Source organism: Scyliorhinus torazame, chromosome 12 (genome assembly GCF_047496885.1).
Source record: "Scyliorhinus torazame isolate Kashiwa2021f chromosome 12, sScyTor2.1, whole genome shotgun sequence".
NCBI lineage: Eukaryota > Metazoa > Chordata > Chondrichthyes > Carcharhiniformes > Scyliorhinidae > Scyliorhinus > Scyliorhinus torazame.
In genome coordinates, this window is record NC_092718.1 from 66,116,310 (window position 1) to 66,139,104 (window position 22,795).

The 22,795-nt window shown below is 51.9% G+C and overlaps 1 protein-coding gene across 1 annotated transcript in view; it reads left to right on the forward strand.

Annotated features, from left to right (window-relative positions):
- lrrk1 (leucine-rich repeat kinase 1) overlaps positions 1–22,795 on the forward strand; it is a 246,870-nt gene that overhangs the window by 177,502 nt on the left and 46,573 nt on the right. Inside the window, exons 25-27 of the mRNA XM_072468809.1 lie at positions 5,927–6,096; positions 13,688–13,885; positions 14,450–14,727. Coding sequence (XP_072324910.1) covers positions 5,927–6,096; positions 13,688–13,885; positions 14,450–14,727 — 646 coding nt within the window. The remainder of the gene's footprint in view (positions 1–5,926; positions 6,097–13,687; positions 13,886–14,449; positions 14,728–22,795) is intronic.

A 22,795-nucleotide genomic window follows, 5' to 3' on the forward strand; every position in this document is an offset into this window, starting at 1 on the left:
AAGCTTACATCAGGTCTGCACCAGACCCAATTCCGGAAGCTCAGAAGATTCAGATCCTCCACACGTGGCTGACCTCCAACTTTATCCAGTTTTCCACTTATCCAGGACGCACCGACCTATGAAGGCGCCATGGCGCTACTGAAGGAAAACTACGCTCAGCGGACTAACACGCTCTACGCCAGACACATCCTCTCCACTTGTAGTCAACTTCCTGGTGAGTCCGTGGAAGATTTCTGGCGTGCTCTAATTCCCCTAGTCAGAGACTGTGACTGTCAGGCCGTCACGGCCACAGGACACTCGAACTTGCTCATGAGAGACGCTTTTGTTACGGGGGTAGGGTCGGATTACATCCGCCGGCGTCTCTTAGAGGGGCCACGCTCGACCTCGCGGCAACCAAAAAGCTAGCGCTCTCGCTGACGGTCGCTTCGCGCAACATCCAGGCCTAAACCCCCGGCCGCGCGGCCCACCCCTCCTACGCATCGTAGACTCCGCAGACGGCCGCCCCATCGGGAACCCCACTCAGCCAACCCCACGCCTGTGCCGCGCGGCAGCCAACCAACCCCGGGGGCCCAAATGTTACTTCTGTGGGCAGTCAAAACACCCCCAACTTCGCTGCCCGGCCTGGAGCACCCTTTGCAGGGCCTGCGGCAAGAAGGGGCACTTGCGGTGTGCCAGGCCCGCGCAGTCGCCGCTATTGTTCCGACCCCCCCCCCCCCACGTACGGCCAGTGGGTGCCGCCATCTTCCCCTCCCCGGACCACGTACGGCCCGTGGGCGCCGCCATCTTGTTCGACCCCCACCATGTGCGGCCCGTGGGCGCTGCCATCTTGTCCTCCTCAGGATCATCAGGTGCCGCCATCTTGTTTCCCCCACGACACGTGCGGCCCGTGGGCGCCGCCATCGTACCAGGACCCATGCCCCCCGGCACCCCATCGTCTGCTACCATTGACGACCAGCCGCGTCTTGCCTCGGTCACGATTGACCAGTCACGCCCACGCAACCTAGCAACGGCCTCTACCAACGTGAAAATCGATGGGCATGAGATCTCCTGCCTGCTGGACTCCGGGAGCACCAAGAGCTTCATCCATCCCGATATCGTAAGGCGCTGCTCCCTCGCGGTACACCCCGCCAACCAGAGAATCTCCCTGGCCTCCAGGTCCCACTCCGTGGCGGTCCGGGGGTACTGCATCGCCACCCTCACCGTCCAGGGTGTAGAGTTCAGCGGCTTCCGCCTTTACGTTTTCCCCAACCTCTGCGCTGCCTTGCTACTCGGCCTGGACTTCCAGTGCAACCTCCAGAGCCTAACACTGAAATTTGGCGGGCCCCTACCACCCCTTACTGTGTGCGGCCTCGCGACCCTAAAGGTCGAGCCACCTTCCCTGTTTGCAAACTTAACCCCAGATTGCAAACCCGTCGCCACCAGGAGCAGACAGTACAGCGCCCAGGACAGGACCTTCATCAGGTCCGAAGTCCAGCGACTGCTTCGGGAAGGCATCATCGAGGCCAGCAACAGTCCCTGGAGAGCCCAAGTGGTAGCTGTGAAAACTGGGGAGAAACACAGAATGGTGGTGGACTACAGCCAGACCATCAATAGGTACACACAGCTCAACGCGTACCCCCTCCCATGCATATCTGATATGGTCAATCAGATTGCACAGTACCGGGTCTTCTCAACTGTCGACCTAAAATCCGCCTACCACCAGCTCCCCATCCGTAAGGCAGACCACCCATACACTGCCTTCGAGGCAGATGGCCGCCTTTACCACTTTCTTAGGGTTCCCTTTGGCGTCACCAACGGGGTCTTGGTTTTCCAATGGGAAATGGGCCGAATGGTTGGCCGGTTTGGGCTGCGGGCCACTTTCCCGTACCTAGACAATGTCACCATCTGCGGCCACGATCAGCAGGACCATGACGCCAACCTTGCCAAATTTCTCCACACCGCCACTCTCCTCAACCAAACATAACAAGGAGAAGTGCGTGTTCAGCACGAACCGCTTAGTCATCCTCGGCTATGTGGTCCAGAAGGGAGTTCAGTGGCCCGATCCCGACCGCATGCACCCTTCATGGAACTCCCCCCTCCTCCACTGCCCCAAGGCTCTCAAACGTTGCCTGGGGTTCTTTTCGTAATACGCCCAGTGGGTCCCAAATTATGCGGACAAGGCCCGCCCACTCATTCAATCCACTCTTTTTCCCCTAACGGCCGAGGCTCACCAGGCCTTCAACAGTATTAAGGCTGACATCACCAAGGCCGCAATGCACGCAGTGGACGAGACGTTACCATTTCAAGTCGAGAGCGACGCCACTCCAGCCGCCACCCTCAACCAGGCAGGCAGGCCCGTGGCATTCTTTTCACGAACCCTTCATGCCTCCGAAATTCGGCATTCCTCTGTCGAAAAAGAGGCCCAAGCCATCGTTGAAGCTGTGCGGCATTGGAGGCATTACCTGGCCGGCAGGAGATTCACTCTCCTCACTGACCAACGGTCGGTAGCTTTCATGTTTAACAACACACAGCGGGGCAAGATCAAAAACGATAAAATCTTGAGGTGGAGGATCGAGCTCTCCACCTACAATTATGAGATTTTGTATCGCCCCGGGAAGCTCAACGAACCCCCCGATACCCTATCCCGAGGTACATGTGCCAGCGCACAGATGGGCCGACTCCGGACTCTGCACGACAACCTTTGTCACCCAGGAGTCACACGTTTGTACCACTTCATCAAGGCCCGCAATCTGCCCTACTCTGTCGAGGAAGTCAGGGCAATCACCAGAGACTGCCAAGTCTGTGATGAGTGCAAACCGCACTTCTACCAGCCAGACCATGCGCGCCTGGTGAAGGCCTCCCGCCCCTTTGAACGTCTCAGCATGCACTTCAAAGGGCCCCTCCCCTCGACCGTAACACGTACTTCCTCAGTGTGGTTGATGAATATTCCAGATTCTCCTTCGCCATCCCATGCGCCGACATGACGTCTGCCACCATCATCAAAGCCCTCAGCACCATCTTCGCTCTGTTCGGCTTCCCCGCCTACATCCACAGCGACAGGGGATCCTCATTCATGAGCGATGATCTGCGTCAGTTCCTGCTCAACAAGGGTATCGCCTCGACCAGGACGACCCTGGGGAAACGGGCAGGTGGAGAGGGAGAATGGGACAGTCTGGAGGGCCGTCCAGCTGGCCCTACGGTCCAGAAATCTCCCGGCCTCCCGCTGGCAGGAGGTCCTCCCCGACTCCCTGCACTCCATTCGGTCGCTCCTGTGCACTGCGACTAATGATACACCCCATGAACGTCTCTTCGCCTTCCCCAGGAAGTCCACCCCCGGGGTGTCGCTCCCGACTTGGCTCGCAGCTCCAGGACCCGTACTCCTCCGTAAGCACGTACGACTCCACAAGGCGGACCCGTTGCTTGAGAGGGTACAGCTACTCCACGCCAACCCACAATGCGCCTACATAGCATACCCCGACGGCCGCCAAGATACTGTCTCCCTCAGGGACCTGGCACCAGCTGGTTCCACACACATATACCCCTCCTGACTGGCGCCATCCTCCCCTCCCCCGGCGCACCCAGCCGCAAACCCCGCCCCAGGACAATCCGTACTCCCCCTGCCCACGCCCGAGGATGAAGAGGATTTCGGCATGCTCCCGGAGTCACCGAAGACCAGACCAACACCGGAATCGCCGGTTTCACTGCGGCGCTCCCAACGGCAGATCAAGGCTCCGGACCGACTGAACCTGCAACTTGATCGGGACTCTTTAAAAAAAAAAATCATCCTTCTGTATAACTCTCCTCCACCCCCGCTGGACTCAAATTTGTTCTGTACTTTAAAACATCTACTTGTATATAGTTCTCCACCACCCTCGCCGGACCCAATTTTAACAAGGGGTGAATGTGGTAGTCACCACTGATGTATATATTAGGTGCTTTGTGGTAAGGCCCTGTACTACAGGTACAGGGGAAGTTTCCTGCCTGCTGGCACCACCCAGTAGGCGGAGTATAAATATGTGTGCTCCTCCTACAGCAGCCATTTCGCCAGCTGCTGTAGGAGGCCACACATCTTAGTGTAATAAAGCCTCGATTGCTTCCAACTCTCGTCTTTGTGTAATTGATCGTGCATCAGCGGGAAGGGGAATATGGCGGGGAAGGGGAATATGGAGGGGAAGAGGAGTATGGAGGGGAATGGGGATTATGGGGGGATAGGTGAGTTTGGGGGCGGCCTGCGTGGGCATCACTGCTGGACATGGGTGGGCAAGGGCATGGAACGGTGCTGGGGGTGGGGTCTGGGGTGGTGGGCGTGGACAGTGCTAGGGTGCTGGTGCCAGCCCACCCTTGTGGCCCGGTGGAGGTCATTGACCTTCTTACGGATCTGGGTTCCAGTCCTCCTGGTGGCTGCTGCCACTTCCTCCCAGGTGCCACTGGTTGCCCTGTGGCTGACCCTCCGAGACCCTCGATGGAACCGGGCACATTGTCTGATTTGGGCCGCATCCAACAATCTGGCCAAGTCAGCCTCCTGAATCGTGGGACTGGCCTCCTCGATGTCATGGCTGCCAACTGTGTGGGGTTGACTGTGCAGGAGCGGCCTAAGAGCTGTTCTCCCTTATTAGCAGGGCGCTGACAAGCGCGGCACTGGCAAATCCACTGGCAGGACAGTCATTTGCAGCGTGAAACCCATGGGACCTCATCAAGGGGACTCATTAACGCTGTATAGCGTTGACGGCCTCACCGAGCCAAACATCTGGAAGCTCACGGCTGTTTCTGCTCACTACCACACTTAGATACGTTTCCATTAAATCGCGCCGCCTCTCTCTCTCACCAACCAGCCTTTTCCTCCATACCCAAGCCCCGACTCCCTCTTGGGCCTTGCAGCCAATGTCTCAGTTCCAGGTCCCACAGCCTCTCCTTCTCCCATGGCCCAGCAGCCGCTCCTTCTCCCATGGCCCCAGCAGCCTCTCCTTCTCCCCATGGCCCCAGCAGCCTCTCCTTCTCCCCATGGCCCCAGCAGCCTCTCCTTCTCCCCATGGCCCCAGCAGCCTCTCCTTCTCCCCATGGCCCCAGCAGCCTCTCCTTCTCCCCATGGCCCCAGCAGCCTCTCCTTCTCCCATGGCCCCAGCAGCCTCTCCTTCTCCCATGGCCCCAGCAGCCTCTCCTTCTCCCCATGGCCCCAGCAGCCTCTCCTTCTCCCATGGCCCCAGCAGCCTCTCCTTCTCCCCATGGCCCCAGCAGCCTCTCCTTCTCCCCATGGCCCCAGCAGCCGCACCTTCCCCCATGACCCCATCAGCTTCGCCATCCACCACGGCCCCAGCTGCCTCTCCTTCCCCCACGGCCCCAGCAGCCTCCAATTCTCCCCATGGCCCCAGCAGCCTCCAATTCTCCCATGGCCCCAGTAGCATCTCCTTCCCCCCCTGGCTCCAGCAGCCTCTCCTTCGCCCCCTGGCCCCAGCGGCCTCTCCTTCTTCCATGGCCCCAGTAGCATCTCCTTCGCCCCCTGGCCCCAGCGGCCTCTCCTTCTCCCATGGCCCCAGCAGGATCCCATTCTCCCATGGTCCCACAGCCACTCCTTCCCCTATGACCCCAACAGCCACACCTTCCACCCCCCCCTGCCCGTCTCTCTTTATCCCAGTATATTCACTGCTGCTGGTATTTACTGTTCCTCCAATAACGGCCCGTTTCTCTCCCTTGTTTGCTGCTGATAGGCCCACAGATGAGCATCAAACATGGGAGATTACCTGTCTGTGATTGGAGCTGAACTCCTTGCAGAGAATCACTTCCCCATCTGTCCAGTATGTTGATCAGTGGCTCTGGGGCCAACAATCCGGCCTGCAGGCCATCAAGTCTTGTATAAATAGTTATCTTTCTGTTTGTCTTTGTCTGAATTGCATTCTGAACAGCGTCTCGGAGTATTACCCCTGTGGTAATGTTTAATGTCGTTATACAGGTTATTTCTGGAAATGGGTTGCCTGAAACAGGGTGAAGATACAAACCATATCCTGGGTCAAGGAGGAAGTGGGACAACGGTATACAGAGCGACATATAACACAATACCCATAGCAGTCAAGAGATTCCACTTCAAAAAATGCCAACAACAATCTGATGACTTCAACGCAGGTAAATACCTTGTCACTTGAATGTGTTGATATCGGAGTATCACTAGTGTGGACTTTGAGATTGCGTTAGCACCAGTAATATCAGTGCCTTCCTGCAGGAATCAAGTGTACCAGCTGGGGAACAATTGGGGAAATTGAAATGTGCTTCCAGGGAACCTGTCTGTGTGTCCGTCAGGCTTGCCCTGAACAAAGGCTTTTGGCATTTTCACCCTGAATGGTCTTTGGCACGTGTGGAGTATTTTGCAGATATTAAAAATTTCCCCTATTCAATCTATGAGAGCCCAGAGTGATGGAGACTGGTCAGAGCCCCAGGTTCAGCTCCAGAACTTCGTCCTTATCATTGGAGACCCCATTTGTACAATGACATTAATTATGATTAGTTGGAGGTGACACCATTTTTAAAAAAAACATTTGTAGTAGACTTCTAACATTTTGTATCAAAAAAGGGCCGCATGGTGGCGCAGTGGTAGCACTGCAGTCTCACAGCGCCGATCCCAGGTTCGACCCCGGCTCTGGGTCACTGTCCGTGTCGAGTTTGTACCCTCGCAATTTGGTATCCCCCCCCGACAGTATCCAAAGGGGTAATTGACCCCTCTAACCTGGGGGAAAGCCTCTGACTATCCACTTGACTTGCCCAAGTTTGCACATTCTCCCCGTGTTTGCGTGGGTTTCGCCCCCACAACCCAAAGATGTGCAAGGTAGGTGGATTGGCCACGCTAAATTGCCCCTTAATTGGAAGAAAATATATATATTTTTTTAATGACAGAACAAAACAAAACCAAAACATGTATCAAAAATTACAACAGCCGTAACAGTAAGTACCAGTGACAGAAATATTGGCATTTTATTATTTGCATTAGTGTATATAGAACTGAGAAAAAAAATGGTATTTACAGTGACGAAGATAAATATAACAATACTCTGCTCATCAAATACACAGGATGGAGAAAGTAAAATAGGATCTCCCCCCTCCTCAATTCACTGGTTGCGAACAGGTTTTCAAAGAGGCTGGTGAATTCCTTCCACGTGTAGTAGGATCTCTCATCCGATCCCCAGGTTGTGACTTTAATTTTTTCCAGCTTGAGGAACTCGGCTAGGTTGGAGAGCGAGTCCGAGGCCTGGGCGCTGCTGCTGATTTCCATCCAAGACGAAGTGTCTGCCGGGCGATCGGGGAGGCGAAGGCCAGGGCGTCTGCCTCTCTCGCATTGAAGAGCTCTGGATGCTCCGGCATCCTGGAGCCCATCACAAATTGGGCATGGCTCCATATTTACCCCCACCACCCTCGACAAGGCCTCGAAGAAGGCTGTCCCGAACCCATTGAGTCTGGGGCAGGGCCAGAAAATGTGGGTGTGGTTGGCTGGGCCCCCCCCTCGCACTAGTCCTCCACCTCTGGAAAGAATCTACTCATCCGTGTCCTGGTTAGGTTGGCTCTATGCACCACCCTGAGTTGCATTAGGCTTAACTCTGCACAAGAGAAGGTGGAGTTGATCCTGTGCAGCACCTCGATCCAGAGTCCTCCCCCTATCTCCATGTCCAGTTCCTTCCCCATTTCCATCGCGTTTCTTCCAGTGGGGTCCTGACCTCTTCCAAACATCATCTGTATATGTCGCCACATTTGTCTTCCCCTAGCCAGTCCTGTGCTGGCATTCTATCCAGTAGGGTGTGCCCAGGTAGCTGGGGGAACGTTGTGATCCTTGGGGAGAAAGTCTCACAGCTACAGGTATCGAAATTCATTCCCTTTTGGGAGTTTAAACTTCTCTGATAGTTCCCCCACGGTCATTAATCTAGTCCACATACATGTCCCTCACCTATCAGTACCCCTCTGTCCTCTTTACATGTCTTTATTTTAAATGTTTTTATTAAGGCATTTATATATACACATCAAACGCAACCAAAGCCAAAAAGAGGACAAACAGGAAATAACAAAACAAATAAATAACTAACACTCCACCCCCCCACCCTCCCTGCTGTTACCCTCCATCCACTCTGCCTCATTTTTTAACCCCAGATTTTCTTAACTATCCTTGAAGAAGTCGATAAACGGTTTCCATCTCCGGGCAAACCCCTCCACAGTCCCTCTCAAGGTGAACTTGATTTTTTTCCAACCTAAGGAATTCTGCGAGGTCACTCACCCACACCCCCGGTTTCGGCCCCGAATCCCTCCATTCCAACAAGATCCACGGATACGCAGCCCAGCGCAACCGCCGCAGTCCTATCGGGTGAGATCGGTGCGTGTGTGTGGGGTGTACGTGTGCGCGGCTGCAGGGTCAGCGGGTGTCTGGTGTTCACTGTTAGCTGTCTGCCCTTGACAAACCCGGTCTGATCTTCCGCGATCACTTCTGACAGGCAACTCTCCAGTCGCCTTGCCGGGGCTTTCGCCAGGACTTTGGCGTCAGTGTTCAGGAGTCAGGTGAGTCTGTATGACCCACACCCCGTCGGGTCCTTGTCCTTTTTGGGGATCAGTGAGATCGGGGCCTGTGCCAGTGTGGGCTGCAAGGACCCCTTTCGACAGCGAGTCATTGAACACCTCCCGCAGGTGCGGGGCCAGTGGTGCCGCAAACATTTGTAAAAGTCTACTGTCCCAGTGTCTTCCCTGACTGCATGGGGTTAATGCATTCTATGATTTCATGAATGAAATTAAATGAAAAATGAAATGAAAATCGCTTATTGTCACAAGTAGGCTTCAAATAAAGTTACTGTGAAAAGCCCCTAGTCGCCACATTCTGGCGTCTGTTCGGGGAGGCTGGTACGGGGATTGAACCGTGCTGCTGGCCTGCCTTGGTCTGCTTTCAAAGCCAGCGATTTAGCCCTGTGCTAAACAGCCTCTAGCAGTGCTTCCAGCCCCTGTTTCGTAACTTCTCCCACAATTGATATGTTTGATTGATTTATTGTCACATGTACTGAAGTACAGTGAAAAGCATTTTTATGCCCAGTCCATTGAGGAACTGTTTCATCTCCGAGTCACCCTCCCGTAGGTGTACAGGCCCCAGTAGAAATTTGCGAAGTCCCCGTTGACCTCGTTCGGGTCCGCGATCATCTTCTTCATGTCCCTAACCTGTGCTATTTCCCTTCAGACAGCCTTTTTCCTGTGTGCTAGCAGGTGGCTGGCCTTGTCTCCAGCCTCGTAGAAGGCCCCCGTGACTGCCGGAGCTGGTTGACTGCTTTTCCAGTGGACAGCAGGTCGAAATCCACCTGTAACTTTTATGTCTCTGCCAGTAGTTCCACGGGTCGGAGCTGTGGAGTACTGCCGATCCACTTCCAGTATGAAATCGATCGGCCCCTGCCTGACTGCCCTTTCATTCCTGTCCCTAAGGGCCCTGTAAGCTATTATTTCCCCCTGATCACTGCCTTCAGTGCCTCCCAGAATGTGGAGCGAGAGAGTTCCACATGACCTTCCCTCTTCTTTGGGGTCAGCCATACTCACCCAGAGCCTGGCCCTGTTTGCCCGGGACTACCCTTGTTCTCTGGCCACTTAATATGTCATAAGAACATAAGAACTAGGAGCAGGAGTAGGCCATCTGGCCCCTCGAGCCTGCTCCGCCATTCAATGAGATCATGGCTGATCTTTTGTGGACTCAGCTCCACTTTCCGGCCCGCACACCATAACCCTTAATCCCTTTATTCTTCAAAACAATATCTATCTTTATCTTAAAAATATTTAATGAAGGAGCCTCTACTGCTTCACTGGGAAAGGAATTCCATAGATTCACAACCCTTTGGGTGAAGAGGTTCCTCCTAAACTCAGTCCTAAATCTACTTCCCCTTATTTTGAGGCTATGCCCCTTAGTTCTGCTTTCACCCGGCAGTGGAAACAACCTGCCCCCATCTATCCTACCTATTCCCTTCATAATCTTATATGTTTCTATAAGATCCTCCCTCATCCTTCTAAATTCCAACGAGTACAGTCCCAGTCTACTCAACCTCTCCTCGTAATCCAACCCCTTCAGCTCTGGGATTAACCTAGTGAATCTCCTCTGCACACCCTCCAGTGCCAGTACGTCCTTTCTCAAGTAAGGAGACCAAAACTGAACACAATACTCCAGGTGTGGCCTCACTAACACCTTATACAATTGCAGCAGAACCTCCCTAGTCTTAAACTCCATCCCTCTAGCAATGAAGGACAAAATTCTATTTGCCTTCTTAATCACCTGTTGCACCTGAAAACCAACTTTTTGCGACTCATGCACTAGCATACCCAGGTCTCTCTGCACAGCAGCATGTTTTAATATTTTATCATTTAAATAATAATCCCTTTTGCTGTTATTCCTACCAAAATGGATAACCTCACATTTGTCAACATTGTATTCCATCTGCCAGACCCCAGCCCATTCACTTAGCCTATCCAAATCCCTCTGCAGACTTCCAGTATCCTCTGCACTTTTTGCTTTATCACTTATCTTAGTGTCGTCTGCAAACTTGGACACATTGCCCTTGGTCCCCAACTCCAAATCATCTATGTAAATTGTGAACAGTTGTGGGCCCAACACTGATCCCTGAGGGACACCACTAGCTACTGATTGCCAACCAGAGAAACACCCATTAATCCCCACTCTTTGCTTTCTATTAATTAACCAATCCTCTATCCATGCTACTACTTTCCCCTTAATGCCATGCATCTTTATCTTATGCAACAACCTTTTGTGTGGCACCTTGTCAAAGGCTGTCTGGAAATCCAGATATACCACATCCATTGGCTCCCCGTTATCTACCGCACTGTTAATGTCCTCAAAAAATTCCACTAAATTAGTTAGGCACGAGCTGCCCTTTATGAACCCATGCTGCGTCTGTCCAATGGGACAATTTCCATCCAGATGCCTCGCTATTTCTTCCTTGATGATAGATTCCAGCATCTTCCCTACTACCGAAGTTAAGCTCACTGGCCTATAATTACCCGCTTTCTTCCTACCTCCTTTTTTAAACAGTGGTGTCACGTTTGCTAATTTCCAATCCGCCGGGACCACCCCAGAGTCTAGTGAATTTTGGTAAATTATCACTAGTGCATTTGCAATTTCCCTAGCCATCTCTTTTAGCACTCTGGGATGCATTCCATCAGGGCCAGGAGATTTGTCTACCTTTAGCCCCATTAGCTTGCCCATCACTACCTCCTTGGTGATAACAATCCTCTCAAGGTCCTCACCTGTCATAGCCTCATTTCCATCAGTCACTGGCATGGTATTTGTGTCTTCCACTGTGAAGACCGACCCAAAAAACCTGTTCAGTTCCTCAGCCATTTCCTCATCTCCCATTATTAAATCTCCCTTCTCATCCTCTAAAGGACCAATATTTACCTTAGCCACTCTTTTTTGTTTTATGTATTTGTAGAAACTTTTTACTATCTGTTTTTATATTCTGAGCAAGTTTACTCTCATAATCTATCTTACTCTTCTTTATAGCTTTTTTAGTAGCTTTCTGTTGCCCCCTAAAGATTTCCCAGTCCTCTAGTCTCCCACTGATCTTTGCTACTTTGTATGTCGGCTGTCTACTTCCTCTTTCTGCCGTCTCCACATGAGACCTGTTGCAACCAGCATGATACCCTCCCCCACCTATCCCCCAACTCCTCTCATGTGATCCCCTTCCTTTTCAGGGGGGATGGGGATCGGCCCCGGTCAGGTCGGTGTAGGGTACAATGAGGTTCATGGTCTGAGAGGTACCCTGGGAGTGTGGGTGGTGTTGGAGGGCGACCCCTGGGGGGGGGTGAGGGATCTGGGGTGTGGGGGTGATGTAGGGCATTCCCTGGGGGGTGAGGGACATCTCTTGAGAGATCAGGGGCGTGAGGAGGATGTGGGGCATCTCCTGGGGGTCAGTGGTGTTGGGGGGGGGGGGGGGTGTGGTGCATTCTCTTGGGGGTCGGGCCTTGTCAACGAGGATTGCCGGGCGGGGGTGGGGGGGGGGGTGGGGGGGGCGGGCGGGAGAGCCCCAATAACTCCGTGATCGCGGCCGGGGCCTGTTTGGCTGCAGCGCTGATCGAGGTGCCCTTTAAAGATGGCGCCCCAATCTCTTTGGCGTCGATTCCTGGCCCTGTGAGGCCCCGCCAGAGTGACAGCGTAAACCACACTCTCTTTTTCTTATGTAAGTGGTTCAAGTTTTTGCAAGAAAACTCGTCTGTGTACCCGGAGCATTACACGCCGGTTTTCTGTCCCAGACTGACATTTGCGCAAATTCTGGTAAGGTTCCGCTTAATGCGGCCCTGGGTCACTGTCCGTGTCTGTGTGGGCAACCCAAAGATGTGCAGGGTAGGTGGATTGGCCACGCTAAATTGCCCCTTAATTGGAAAGCAAATGAATTGGGTACTTCAAATTTATTTTTTTTAAAAGGTTCCGCCCGATGAGTGTAGCATGGTGGCACAGTGGTTAGCACTACTGCCTCACAGCACCAGGGACGCGGCTTCAATTCCAGCCTTGGGTGACTCTCTGTGTGGAGTTTGCTCTTTCTCCCAGTGTCTGTGTGGGTTTTCTTCAGCTGCTCCGGTTTCCAGTTTCCTCCCACAGTTCAAAGATATGCAAGTTAGGTGGAATTGCCATGCTCAATTGCCCCTTAGTGTCCAAAGATGTGCATCTTAGGTGGAGTTACGGTGTTACCGGGTTAGGGCGGTATAGTAGGGTGCTCTTTCAAAGGGTCAGTGCAGACTCAATGGACCGAATGGCCTCTTTCTGCATTCGAGGAATTCTCTGATTGTTACGATTCTATGATGATTCTAAATTGCTTCTGTCGTATGGTTCCCCACGCAAGTCATCCCTCCCAGTGGAAGTTAGCCCTACTGGCCATTGGTGGGTAAATCCTTATGTGGGAACTTCCAAGAGGGATCCCCCAGCGCATCATTGGGGTTTCCCCCAAATCTGATGCTGAAGAACCAGGAAGTTATGGTCCAAAATGTATAATTGAATGTTAGCAGTGGGAGATCAAAAATGTTGACGATTAGCATTTTAGGGATATTAACTATTGTGTATGCACAATGAGAGATATTGACCGGAACTTCCAGTCCTGTTGATGACGCACCCCCACTGCGGGTTTCTTAGTAGCAATGGATGCATTCTACAGGATGCCCTCTTGACAACCAGTCCAGGAGATCCCGCCATGCCCAATGGCGGGCCACTCGGTTTACTGCGAGTTGCAAGGACAATCCCACCGATTACATATGAAGTACATGAACATACAGTGAAAAACTATAATAATAAGAGTTAGCAATGACAGACCTTAAATGGTAAAATTTAGCACTGAGGGATTTTGAACATGAAAGGTTGGCAGTATGGGAGTGCTTTTAAGTCATTGACAAAATTTGGACACTCTTGGCTCGAACAGCATTTGTTGCCGGTCTCTAATTGCCTTTGAGAAGATGGTGATGAGCCGCCATTTTGAACTTCTGTGGTCCATGTGGTGTAGGTACACCCACAGTGCAGTTAGGAAGGGAGTTTCAGGACCTGGGCCCAGTGATGATGAAGGGATGGTGATATATTTCCAAGTCAGGATGGTGTGTGGCTTGGAGAAAGAAAAAAGTCGAATTTAACAAAAGCCAAAGCCCTGGAAGCAAACTTTGTCTCTGTTGTCCACTATAACATAACTGGCGAAAGTTACCTTTTAATCTTCCATTTCAGATTCAATGTTCAGGCACCTGGAAGCTATGGAGGCATTGCGGAATTTCTCTGAGTTCCGTCAGGAGGCCAGCATGCTTCACTCCTTACAGCATCCGTGCATCGTGTCTCTGGTTGGCATCAGTATTCACCCACTCTGCTTTGCCTTGGAGCTGGCTCCAATGGGCAGTCTCAATACCGTGCTGACTGAATATTCAAAAGGTAAGAGTGAAAAATACTTTGGCATAGAGTGAATCAAGTACAATACATCCTTGGAGACTCAGAAACTATCGGGAAGGGGTGGCACGGTGGCTCAGTGGTTAGCACTGCTGCCTCACGCCGCTGAGGACCCGGGTTCGATCCCGGCCCCGGGTCACTGTCCATGTGGAGTTTGCACATTCTCCCCATGTCTGCGTGGGTTTCACCCCCACTACACAAAAATATGTGCAGGGTAGGTGGATTGGCCACGCTAAATAGCCCCTTAATTGGATAAAAAGAATTGGGTGCTCTGAATTTATTAATAAATCCCAAAAAAAAGCTATCGGGAAAATGGGGTAAAATGTGAAGAGATTTAGGAGTAAATGCTAAATCTAAAACAGTATTGAACAAAGGGAAAATTAGAAGTGGATTTCAAGCAGGACATGTTGTAGATCCCATTATTGAATAATAGAGGTTCATGATTTACCCTAGTTTTAATTTCTATCACAGTGTGAAAGGATAGCTCTCTGAAATGAACTACAGATTACTCATGATGTAAGTGTAAAACAATTGTTCTCTTTCAAACAGACACCTTGTTTATACCCCTGGGACACATGCTAACTCACAGAATTGCCTATCAGATTGCTGTTGGCTTGGCCTACCTTCACAAAAAAAACATCATCTTCTGTGACCTGAAGTCCGATAACGTTTTAGTTTGGACTCTGGAACTGACAGAGCCAGTGAATGTGAAGCTGTCCGATTATGGGATATCTCGTCAGTCGTACCATCAAGGAGCTCTTGGTGTTGAAGGTACCCCTGGATATCAGGCACCAGAAGTCATGCCTGGAATTGTTTATGACGAAAAGGTATGAAACAGAACTTGTTTGCACGCAGCGATATTAATTTCTGACCAGCTAGCATTGTGCAATTTCAACCTCACACTCTGACCACAGTACTCAGAACTGCATCATTATTGGGGGGGTGATTCTCCCGCTGCGTTGCACGCGGCGCACATCCTGCTCTGCTGGGGGAATAGTAGGAGAGCTGCTAAACAGGGTTTGTGCCGGGAGCCAAACAGAGCACAATGCTCCTGGCCCTCTGCAGCTAATGTAAATTGGTTCGCCCCCTTGCTGGCTGTGAAGACCACAAGATATAGGAGCAGAATTAGGCCATTCGGCCCATCAAGTCTGCTCTTCCATTCAACCATGGTTGATATGTTTCTCATCCCCATTCTCCTGCATCCCCCTTCCCCTCCCGTAACCCCTGATCCCCTCAATAATCAAGAACCTATCTATCTCTATCTTGAAGACACTTAGTGACTTGGCCTCTATAGCCTTCTATGGCAATGATTTACACAGATTGACCATCCTCTGGCTGAAGAAAGTCCTCTTCATCTCAATTTTAAAGGATCATCCCTTCAGCCTGAGGCTGTGCCCTCGGTTCTAGTCTCCCCAACTTGTGGAAACCATGGTGTCGACGCCCTCAGCGATAGGTCAGCACGGTAGCATAGTGGTTAGCACAGTTGCTTCACAACTCCAGGGTCCCAGGTTCGATTCCCAGCTTGGGTCACTGTCTGTGCGGAGTTTGCACATTCTCCCCGTGTCTGCGTGGGTTTGCTCTGGTTTCCTCGCACAGTCCAAAGATGTGCAGGTTAGGTGGATTGGCCATGCTAAATTGCCCTTAGTGTCCAAAAATGTTGGGTTGGGTTACAGGGATAGGGTGGAGGTGTGTGGGCTTAGGCAGGGTGCTCTTTCCAAAAAAGGGCCGGTGCAGACTCGATGGGCTGAATGGCCTCCTTGTGCGCTGTAGATTCTATGATGTTCCTCAGTGACAAGGCCATGCTCTGCAGTGCCTCGGTGTAGCACACAAAGACTCCGAGAGACGAATAGAGTGAAGTCGATGAGGCTTTATTAAGCGTGACTGTTTCCCGCGCAGTTCAGTAGTAGACTACCTGCGGGGGAGGGCTCCAGGTACTTATACTCCGCCTTCAGGGCGGAGCTAGAGGTCAACGTCCAACCAGGACCCGGGATCTGTCAGCCAATGACATCATGGCTTCACAGTCCCACATGACCCCTAATGCATACTACCACATTCACCCCTTGTTAAAAATGAACCCGGCGGGGTGATGCTTCGCATTGTGGTAAGGGTTTACAAGGCTGGTCCTGGGAGGAAAACTTTCAATATAACAGTATGTACAAAGTTTTTTTTTTTTTGTTTTTGTTTCAACTATTTACAGCAATCGTCAGGAAAAGACAAAATGTTCTCGTTAAAAGTCCACATTGTACTGTTAGATCGACGCCACGAGTCGGTCGGGCGGTCTGGTCGTCCGTGTCGATCGCCTCGGCCCCGGTGGTGGTGGTGCTTGTTCTGGTGTTGTCTTCTCCGGGAGCCTTACGGTTTCAGCTTGGGCTTTATTCCTGGTCGGGCCTGGGAGGAGGACTGATCCTCCCGGGAAGGGGGCGGTCGCGGGGTGCGGCGGTGGCAGGAAGGGGGGGGGGTTGGGTGATTGGTGTCGGGGTGGTGTGTGTGTTGCCGGCAGGCGCCAGATCTCGCAGAGAGACCGTGTCCTGTCGGCCGTCGGGGTACTCCACGTAGGCGTACTGCGGGTTCGCGTGAAGGAGGTGAACTCTTTCGACCAACGGGTCCGACTTGTGCGCCCGCACGTGCTTTCGGAGCAAGATGGGTCCTGGGGCCGCCAGCCAGGTCGGCAGCGACGTTCCAGAGGAGGATTTCCTGGGGAAGACAAGGAGGCGCTCATGAGGCGTTTGATTAGTGCTAGTACACAGTAGTGACCGGATGGAGTGGAGGGCGTCCGGAAGGACCTCCTGCCACCGGGAAACTGGGAGGTCCCTGGACCGTAGGGCCAGTAGGACGGTCTTCCAGACCGTGCCGTTCTCCCTCTCTACTTGCCCGTTCCCCCGGAGGTTGCACTTTTCCCGGGTCCCTGCGCATGCGTGCCACGACCGAGTGGACGGCGAGCCCGACAACCCGACTGCGCAGGTGCGTACGTCGACCGACTGCACTGCGCATGCGCGATGGTGCTCGGAACGTGCTGATGCGGCGTCATGACGTGTCCGAATTGTGGCTCCGCCCATTTAAAGCGGCAATGTCTGGCAAAAGGACGCCGGTGTCTACAGTGTGGCAAGCTTGGTCACTACGCAGCCCTTTGCAGATCTGCTCCACCACTCAGCAGCCAGCGATCCCAGCTGCGGCGCAGAAGTGTCCGCTCAATACAACAAGGCATGCCAGATTCCGATCCCGACAGCCCAACAGACCCTGATGCTGAGAGCCTCAAGTCCCCATACCGGGTGGGCATCATAACTACACATGCGCTGCCTTCCACCACAACGGCGAAACGCCTCTCGATCCTCAGTGTGGATCCCGACGACGGGTGGTGTGCTGTCCTCACAGTTAACAAGGCTTGCATCCGATTTAAACTGGACACCGGCGCATCAGCGAACCTCATCTCAAAATCCGACCTCGACACCATCCACGCCAGACCAAGCATTCTTCCACCGGCCTTCCAGCTCCTTGACTACAAAGACAATGCCATAGCTGCCAGTGGCTCCTGTCAACTAGGGGTATCCAACAAGGCGATCAAGGTAACATTGCGGTTTGAAATCGTCGGGCCTGACAGAGCATCCCTGCTCGGTGCTCGAGCCTGCAAGCTCCTGAACCTGGTTCAGCGAGTCCACACCATGTCATCATCACCGGAGACGGCCTCGCCTGATGGAAACTTGCAAGCTGACATAGACGACATTATCACGCAGTACCACAGCGTATTTGATGGAATGGGCACGCTCCCATACCGATATAAAATCCTGCTCAAGCCGAACGCCACCCCTGTAATTCATGCACCACGCTGGGTGCCGGCACCCCTCAAGGATCGTCTGAAGAAGCAATTACAGGACCTCCAAGACCAGGGCATCATATCGAAGGTCACAAAGCCCACAGACTGGGTCAGCACCATGATCAGCGTAAAGAAGGCTTCAGGGGAGCTTCGCATTTGCATTGACCCTAAGGATCTAAACAGCAACATCATGCGGGATCATTACCCGATACCAAAACGTGAAGAGTTGACCAGTGAGACGGCTTATGCCAAATTCTTTACTGAGCTGTACGCCTCCAAGGCTTTTGGCAAATACAGCTGGACGCGTCCAGTCGCAAGCTGTGCACGTTCAACACCCCGTTCGGTCGCTACTGCTACAACCGGATGCCTTTTGGGATCATATCTGCCTCTGAAGTATTTCACCGCATCATGGAGCAGATGATGGAGGGCATCGAGGGGGTGCGAGTATACGTTGACGACGTAATTATCTGGTCCACAATGCCCCAGGAACACATCGCTCGCCTCAAGAAGGTATTCCAGAGAATTCATGAACATGGTCTCCAGCTCAACAGGGCCAAGTGCTCATTTGGTCAATCGGATATTAAGTTCCTGGGTCACCACATCTCGCGGCAGGGCGTGCGGCCAGATGCCGACAAGGTCTCGCCGATCAACGCCATGAAGACCCCGGAGGACAAGAAGGCGGTCCTCCGCTTCCTCGGGATGGTCAACTTCCTCGGGAAATTCATTCCCAATATGGCATCCCGCACCACTGCCCTCCGCCATCTCGTCAAGAAGTCGACGGAATTCCAGTCCACGCATGAAGAGGAATGGCGTGAGCTGAAAGCAAAGCTCACCACAGCCCCGGTTCTAGCGTTCTTCGATCCAACCAAGGAAACCAAGATATTGACTGATGCAAGCCAGGACGGCATTGGGGCGGTGTTCCTTCAGCGAGATGACTCCTCATCTTGGGCTCCAGTGGCATATGCCTCCACATGGCGCCCACTGAGCAACAGTACGCTCAGATTGAAAGGAGTGCCTGGGCCTCCTGACAGGGATAGTCAAGTTTCACAACTACGTTTACGGCCTGCCAAAATTCACGGTAGAAACGGACCACAGGCCTCTAGTCCATATAATCCAGAAGGATTTAAATGACATGACACCTCAGTTACAGCGAATTCTTCTTAAGAAACGCCACTACGACTTAGTGAACTTGTCTACACGCCAGGCAAAGAGCTGATCATTGCAGATGCCCTATCCAGGTCCATCACCACACCGTGTGAACAAAGTTTCTTCACCTGCCACATAGAAGCGCAAGTGCAGTTGTGTGCCACCAACCTTCTGGTCTCTGACAAACGAGTGGTCCAAATTCGTGAGGAGATGGCCAAGGATGCTCTGCTGCAGCGCGTGATGCAGCATCTCAGCAATGGCTGGCAGAAGGGACAATGTCCCCAGTTCTATAACGTAAAAGACGACCTGACGGTGGTGGAGGGAATCCTTCTGAAACTCGACAGGATTGTAATTCCTCAGAGCATGCGGGCTATGGTGCTGGGCCAACTCCATGAGGGTTACCTTGGGGTCGAGAAATGCCGACGCAGATCTCGTGAGGCGGTCTATTGGCCGGGCATCAGCCAGGACATTGCCGACACAGTCCTCAACTGCCCTACCTGTCAGAGGTTTCAACCAGCTCAACCTAAGGAAACGCTGCAACAGCACAAGATCGTGACCTCTCCGTGGTCCAAAGTAGGTGCAGACCTTTTCCGCGCCAAGGGGCGTGACTACATACTCCTGGTCAACTACTTCTCCAGTTACCCAGAAGTGATGAAACTGTCCGACGTCATGTCAAAGGCGGTAATCAAAGCCAGCAAAGAAACATTCGCCAGGCATGGGATTCCGCTCACGGTAATGAGCGACAACGGTCCTTGCTTTTACAGCCAGGAATGGTCTGATTTTGCACAGTCCTAAAACTTCCGTCACATAACCTCCAGTCCCCACTACCCGCAGTCAAACGGGAAGGCAGAGAAAGGGGTCCATATTGTAAAGCGGTTGCTGTGCAAAGCTGCAGACTCAGGCTCTGACTTCAACCTGGCGATGATGGGATACAGGGCAACCCCACTGTCCACTGGGTTGTCTCCAGCGCAGATGCTCATGAATCGCACTCTGAGGACCACAGTTCCAGCCATCCATGTTCCAGACCTGGACCACCTCACAGTCTAACAGAAAATGGCCCAACAGAAGGCCACATACGATGCTCATGCCACGGATCTACCCGAGCTGGCCCCAACTGATCATGTTCGTGTCCAGTTGCCTGAGGGCGGCTGGTCAGCCACAGCTGTTGTGATCAAACAGGTGGCCCCAAGATAATTCCTTGTCCGCATGGCTGATGGCTCCCTGCTATGGCGCAACAGACAGGTACTGCGAAGAGTTCCACGCCTGCTACCTGACCGAAGTGCCCCGCCGTCTACAATGCTTCTTCCGAACGTACCCTGCCACGAGGCCACCGATCTACCAGCAATCCTGCCGCCCCATGCGACCACCGCGATGGCAGCGATCCCCCTATCCACGTGCAGGCGGCTCCTGATCCACCTCTGCGGTGATCAACAAGAATTTGTCACCTACACAAAGACTGAATCTGTAGACTGAACTTTTGTACATTTTGTGACTTCATCGATTTAACCTCTGTAAATATTGTTTAATTTGCCATGTATCTGCACTATCGACACCTTTCAATGTATATACGTTCATTTAGACACCTTTTGTATATAGTCAGGCATATATATACGCACGCACACCTTAGTATTTATTTACCTAAAAAAAAAGGGGAGATGTCATAATATCCACTCATGTATATAATGAGATGCAGACAGGCAGTGATTGCCACACAGGATGACCAGTAAGCACACAACACAGTGCAGCCAATCACCAGACAGGACACTACCACTATAAAGCCAGAGGGCACTAGGTTTCCCGCTCTCTCGGGACCCAGCCACTGAGACAGTCAGAGTCCACGAGCTAGCAAGTGCAAACACCATGCCGTAGATAGTAAGTCTGGTCAGGCTACTACAAGGTCTCCAGTCAGTTCAGTATCGTGTCGACCCACAGCTGAATATGTATATGAGTTCTATCGTTGAATAAAACAGTGTTGGATCTTCTCCAGTGTTAGACGTCTGTTTCTAGCTTCCCTGCATCGAATGCAGTCCATATCGAAGCTACCTGCCTAACACATCACTCCCTATCTCTCTCATCTCCTCCCTATTACTTTAACCCCCTCCCTATCTCTCTAGCAACATCCCTATCCCTCTAAACCCCTCCCTATCTCTCTCATCTCCTCCCTTTCACTATAACCTCCTTCCCATCCCTCTCACTTCCTTCCTATCCCTCTAACAACCTCCCTATCTCTCTAATACTCTCCCTACTTCCGTAACCTCTTTCACTCTTATCTCCTCCCTATCACTCTTATGTCCTCCCTATTACTCTAACCTCCTCCCTACCTCTCTCACTGCCTCTCTATCTCCCTAACACCTCCCTATCTCTTGAACCTCCTGCAATCTGTACAACTTGACACGAAGATGGCAAAGTGGTTAATAGTGAGGAAGAAGGTCTTAGGTTACAGGGGGATAGTAACAGACAGGTCAGATGGGTCGATCAGTGGCAGATGGGATTTAACGCTAAAAAATGTGAGGTGATGCACTTTGGAAGGAGTAACATGACAAGGGAGTAGGTAGGACACTAGGAAGCTCAGAGGAACAGATGGGTGTTAGGGTGCTTGTCCACAGATCCCTTAAGGCAGCAGGACAGGTTAATAGGGTAGTTACGAATGTTTACGGGACACTTGCCTTTATTAATTGTGGCAGAGATTATAAGAGCAGGGAGGTTATATTGGAGCTGTACAAGACTTTGGTTCGGCCACAGCGTGTAGTGCTGTGTTCAGTTTTGGTCACCTCACTATAGGAAGGATGTGATTGTACTGGAGAAGGTGCAGAGGACATTAACCGGGATGTTTCCTGGGATGGAGCATTTTAGCTATGAAAAGAGGCTGGATAAGCTTGGGTTGTTTTCTTTAGAGCAGAGAAGGCTGGGAGGGGACCTGATTGCGGTGTATAAGATTATGAGGTTGGTTAGGATGCAGCTGTTGAAGGGTTGATAACCAGCGGTCATAATTTTTAGGTGAAAGGAGGTTTAGAGGGGATTTGAGGAAAAATGTTTTCACCCAGAGGGTGCTGGGAATCTGCAATGCACTGCCAAGGAGGGTAGGTAAGGGAGGAAACCTCACAATCTTCAAAAAGTATGTGGATGAGCACTTGTCATGAAATGTCAGAACATTCGAGGCTATGGCCACATGCGAGGAAGTGGGATTAGTGTAGATTGTGAGGTTTTGTCAGTGCAGACTCAATGGGCATTCCCTGAGATGTAAGGTGTCTTTACACCAAGCCACTTAAGGTGATATCATAGCAGACAGCCGCAAACTTGGTCAAAGAGGTTGGTTTGAACTGGAGGCTAAAGGAGGAGGAAGAGCTGAAGGAGACGAGAGAAGTTTAGAGATGATGTCTCAGAGCTCAGGACCCAGGGTAGCTGACGTCATGGTGGAGCGGTGAAAATCAGAAATGCTGGAGAGGCCACAATCAGACGAGTGCTTATATTTCAAAGCATTGTGAAGCTGATGAAGATTACAAATATAGGGAGGGAATTGCATGTGAATTAGTGGACAGCACAGTAGCGCAGAGGTTAGCACTGTTACTTCACAGTGTCAGGGACCCAGGTTTGATTATCGGCATGGGTCACTGTCTGTGCGGAGCCTACACATTCTCCCCGTGTCTGCGTGGGTTTCATCCGGGTGCTCCGGTTTCCTCCAACAAGTCCCGAAAGACCTGCCGTTAGGTGAAGTGGACATTCTGAACTCTCCCTCAGTGAACCCGAACAGGCGCCGGAGTGTGGCGACTGGGGGATTTTCACAGTAACTTTATTGCAGTGTTAATGTAAGCCTACATGTAACAATAAAGATTATTATTATTTAATACTTAAAATGATATTTTTAATTCCATTGTGTTCTGCTAAGATCAGCCTGAGGGCAAAGACTTTCTAAGATTTATAAGGATTCCAATGGGGTC